Source organism: Dendroctonus ponderosae, unplaced genomic scaffold (assembly GCF_020466585.1).
Source record: "Dendroctonus ponderosae isolate FM_Combo_2020 unplaced genomic scaffold, Dpon_F_20191213v2 Dpon_F_20191213_5, whole genome shotgun sequence".
Lineage (NCBI taxonomy): Eukaryota > Metazoa > Arthropoda > Insecta > Coleoptera > Curculionidae > Dendroctonus > Dendroctonus ponderosae.
The window spans coordinates 15,618,503-15,621,484 of NW_026018715.1; the positions used below are offsets into that span (position 1 = coordinate 15,618,503).

Genomic DNA, 2,982 nt, shown 5'->3' on the forward strand with positions numbered 1-2,982 from the left:
CCCCCCCTGACTTTAAAGCTGGATCCGCCCTTGTGTTCTACTCGCTGTGACGCGTGTCCTCTTTATATCGGGATTAAAAATTGAACTTCTTTGGCAGTTCGATGAGGAAATTTTATGAATTAACATGTCTTTGGATAGGTAGTACAGTAAGTAACGCAATGTAGAAGCTTGACGACATTTCGCTACGAATTCCTCAGGGTCCCAAAGCTCCTGTCTGGGCACTTCAATTTGTCTTCATTCTTTTCCAGGGGAAGACAATAAAGTCGCAGACACTCCGGAAGAAGAGCAGGAAACTGCTGAAGTAGAGACCCCGAATGATAATCCAAGCCCAGATAATAGTACAAGTGACGCCAAAGTTGATGAATTAGATCAATCGAATAATGACGGAGAACACGAATCTCCCCCAAATGAAGAAGAGCCTTTGGAAAAAACTGAAAATAGTTCTGAGCAAATGGTCGAAGGAAGCGACAATGATCTCGCTGAAGCTCAAGGAGCTCTCCCAGAAGAACCCAAAGAAGAAAAAGAGGGTCTGAATAGCACCGCTGAGACTAAACCAGAGAGTGAAAACTCGGTCCTTGATAGCCCCGTTAAAAGCCTGAGTAGTTCCAGGCCCGGTACAGGAATTGAAAAGGAAAGTGCTAATAAAAGTGAAGAGCACGAAGAAACTGAAATTGAAGGTGAAGGAGTAATAGAAGGTAAACTTCATGTTGTGGTGTAACGTTTGGTTTTCTTACGAGCTTTATTACACGTGTTTTCAGCCTTTTGTATGTACCTTTTTAATACACTGTATTGTCATTGAGGATCACGAATAGCAATATACATGTTTCCCTACATGAATGTGTGTCTTATTTACAATTAAGCAATTTGAAACTGTGTATGCGCACTCACTTTTGCTTGCCGTCCCGTCGGGTGAATAGTCTTGAAAGTTAGAAGGCAAAATGAATGCTTCACTATTCTGTCGGTCATTGATAAAAGCAAGACGATTTAACATTGCAGGTGTCGTGAATGGTGAGCACGAAATCGAGTCCACCAACAACGAGGGCCAAAACCGACTTGTAACTGACGACGAAGACATTAGGATGATGATCGCGTCTGGAAACATGGAGCAACTGGCTGCTTTGGTGCTGAACGGCCATGGGGAGAAACTGATAGGGGAGAAGAGCAACAACCAGGAGTTGCAGACTTTCTTAGACAACGTACCAGTTTATATGGTAAGACAGCACAGGATAACAAATCGGGATTCGATTGAACCCAAACGCTCTTCCAGGCAAAGATTAAGCGCATTCACGTAGCAGCGCGTGAAGGAAGCTTAAGAGATCTGCAAGCTGCGTTGGATCGCCGCAAATTTGCAGTCGCCAGAGACAACGTTTCTCCTAATGGTGCCTCCCCCTTACATGTCGCTGTTGCTTTTGGAAGAACCAGCGTCGTGCGATATCTTGCTGGCAGGTAAATACATTTATAGCAATTTTCCATAGTATATTTTACAAGTAACTTTTCTGCAGATTTCCCGAGACTGTCCATGTGGAAGATACAAATGGACGAACGCCTCTTCACTATGCAGCTGTTCTGCGTGATAACGGACATTACTACAATTTATTAACACATCTTGGGGCCGATAACAGAATCAAAGACAAGGTAAGCACTGTATTGAAGACATAAATTGGCATTTTTCTAATTTTTGCGTCCTTTCAGCTTGGAAATACTCCGGCATTTTACACCAAAAACCAACAGGATTTTAATCACCGGCTGGTTTTGAAGGAGTTCGGCGCCGAGGATCATGCTGATGAGTTCGGAAGCAATAACGGTGAGTATCCAATTCTTTAGCCGCCTAGGATATTGTTGAACGTGCTTATTGCATAAAATAAAGGTTGTAGATCGAACGAGAAATAATTATTTTGACTGAATCAGACAATAAATTTCGTAAACTATATACAAGCTTTATTTTATGTCGCAAAGTTTGTATATATTTTGTACATAATGAGCCATGGTTTTCTGTTAGAATTGTAAATTAGCAAAACATGACTATCGGCTAGTTAGATTTTCGAAAAGGTACGTACTTACTACTAGATGATAAAGATTTTAATTAGTTGCAAACGCCCAATCGAGGAGGGAAAATCCTGAAAAGTTTATTAGGACTTTATTTCGTTATTAGTATCTGAAGACTTGTGGTCTGCTTGCAAAAATTTGGACGACGAAGACATGATTACAGTGCTGGAAAAATGCTTTACAGTCATTCACGGCAGAAGGAACTCTAATGCTATATCTGCAAGTTCCGTTAGTACAGTGTCTTCACAAGTGGCTCATGTGTATAATAACATGAGCGCGACCATTTTATCCAAACAAATTAAACGGTAGGTAGCAACAGCACTCGAAATCATATAGGGGAGAGTAGTACTACTTCCGCATTTCTACTTGTGCCATTCTCTTTTAAATAGATAAACATTGTTACTGTTTCACCTCGTATACCTCCCGTTTATGTCGGCTTCTAGAATTCTTCTAGAAGAATTAGACCTAAACCCGAAGGTCCATTGAAATGAATTATCGGCTTGTGCTCACAACACTGCTACCCTCCCCTAGGAGCAATCGCTAAAGTTTTCTAAACCCTCAGATCAACATTTGACACGGTTAAGCTAAAATTAACAAAACTGGATCATAACTTGTACGACATAATCTGGCCAAGTGTGAAAAAGCTACCAACCGAGCCCAGTATACGACTGTCTTTGGAAGAGGACTTCCCTCTGGGAATCGTAGCGCCCGATTTGCACGTTTACAAAGTGTTTGAAGAGTTTTTAAACCCCATTATTAAGGCTTATAACTATTTTGATGTGAATCATGAATTCACCGCGCAACCGCCTACCGAGTTTCTCAGCAATGGAAACGAAGTGAATCTGGACTTGGATCCACATGGAAATTTGGTCATTACAGGTACCTGCCTATATCTAAGTGCTCACACAGGGGCGGATCCAGCTTTACAGTCAGGGG

General features: G+C 41.6%; 3 protein-coding genes across 3 annotated transcripts in view; 2 read left to right on the forward strand and 1 right to left on the reverse strand.

Moving 5' to 3' along the window:
- The window catches only part of LOC109539068, a gene marked incomplete at both ends in the record, with an annotated part of 3,754 nt that extends 1,955 nt beyond the window's left edge, over nt 1-1,799 (forward strand). Inside the window, 5 exon segments of the mRNA XM_019906659.2 lie at nt 249-695; nt 997-1,211; nt 1,268-1,446; nt 1,503-1,635; nt 1,693-1,799. Of these exon segments, the coding sequence (XP_019762218.2) occupies nt 249-695; nt 997-1,211; nt 1,268-1,446; nt 1,503-1,635; nt 1,693-1,799 (1,081 nt within the window).
- LOC109539086 (PIH1 domain-containing protein 1) overlaps nt 1-2,982 on the reverse strand; it is a 242,786-nt gene that overhangs the window by 202,426 nt on the left and 37,378 nt on the right. The gene's annotated exons all lie outside the window — the stretch shown is intronic.
- LOC109539065 (multidrug resistance-associated protein 1) overlaps nt 1-2,982 on the forward strand; it is a gene marked incomplete at its 5' end in the record, with an annotated part of 237,012 nt that overhangs the window by 198,533 nt on the left and 35,497 nt on the right.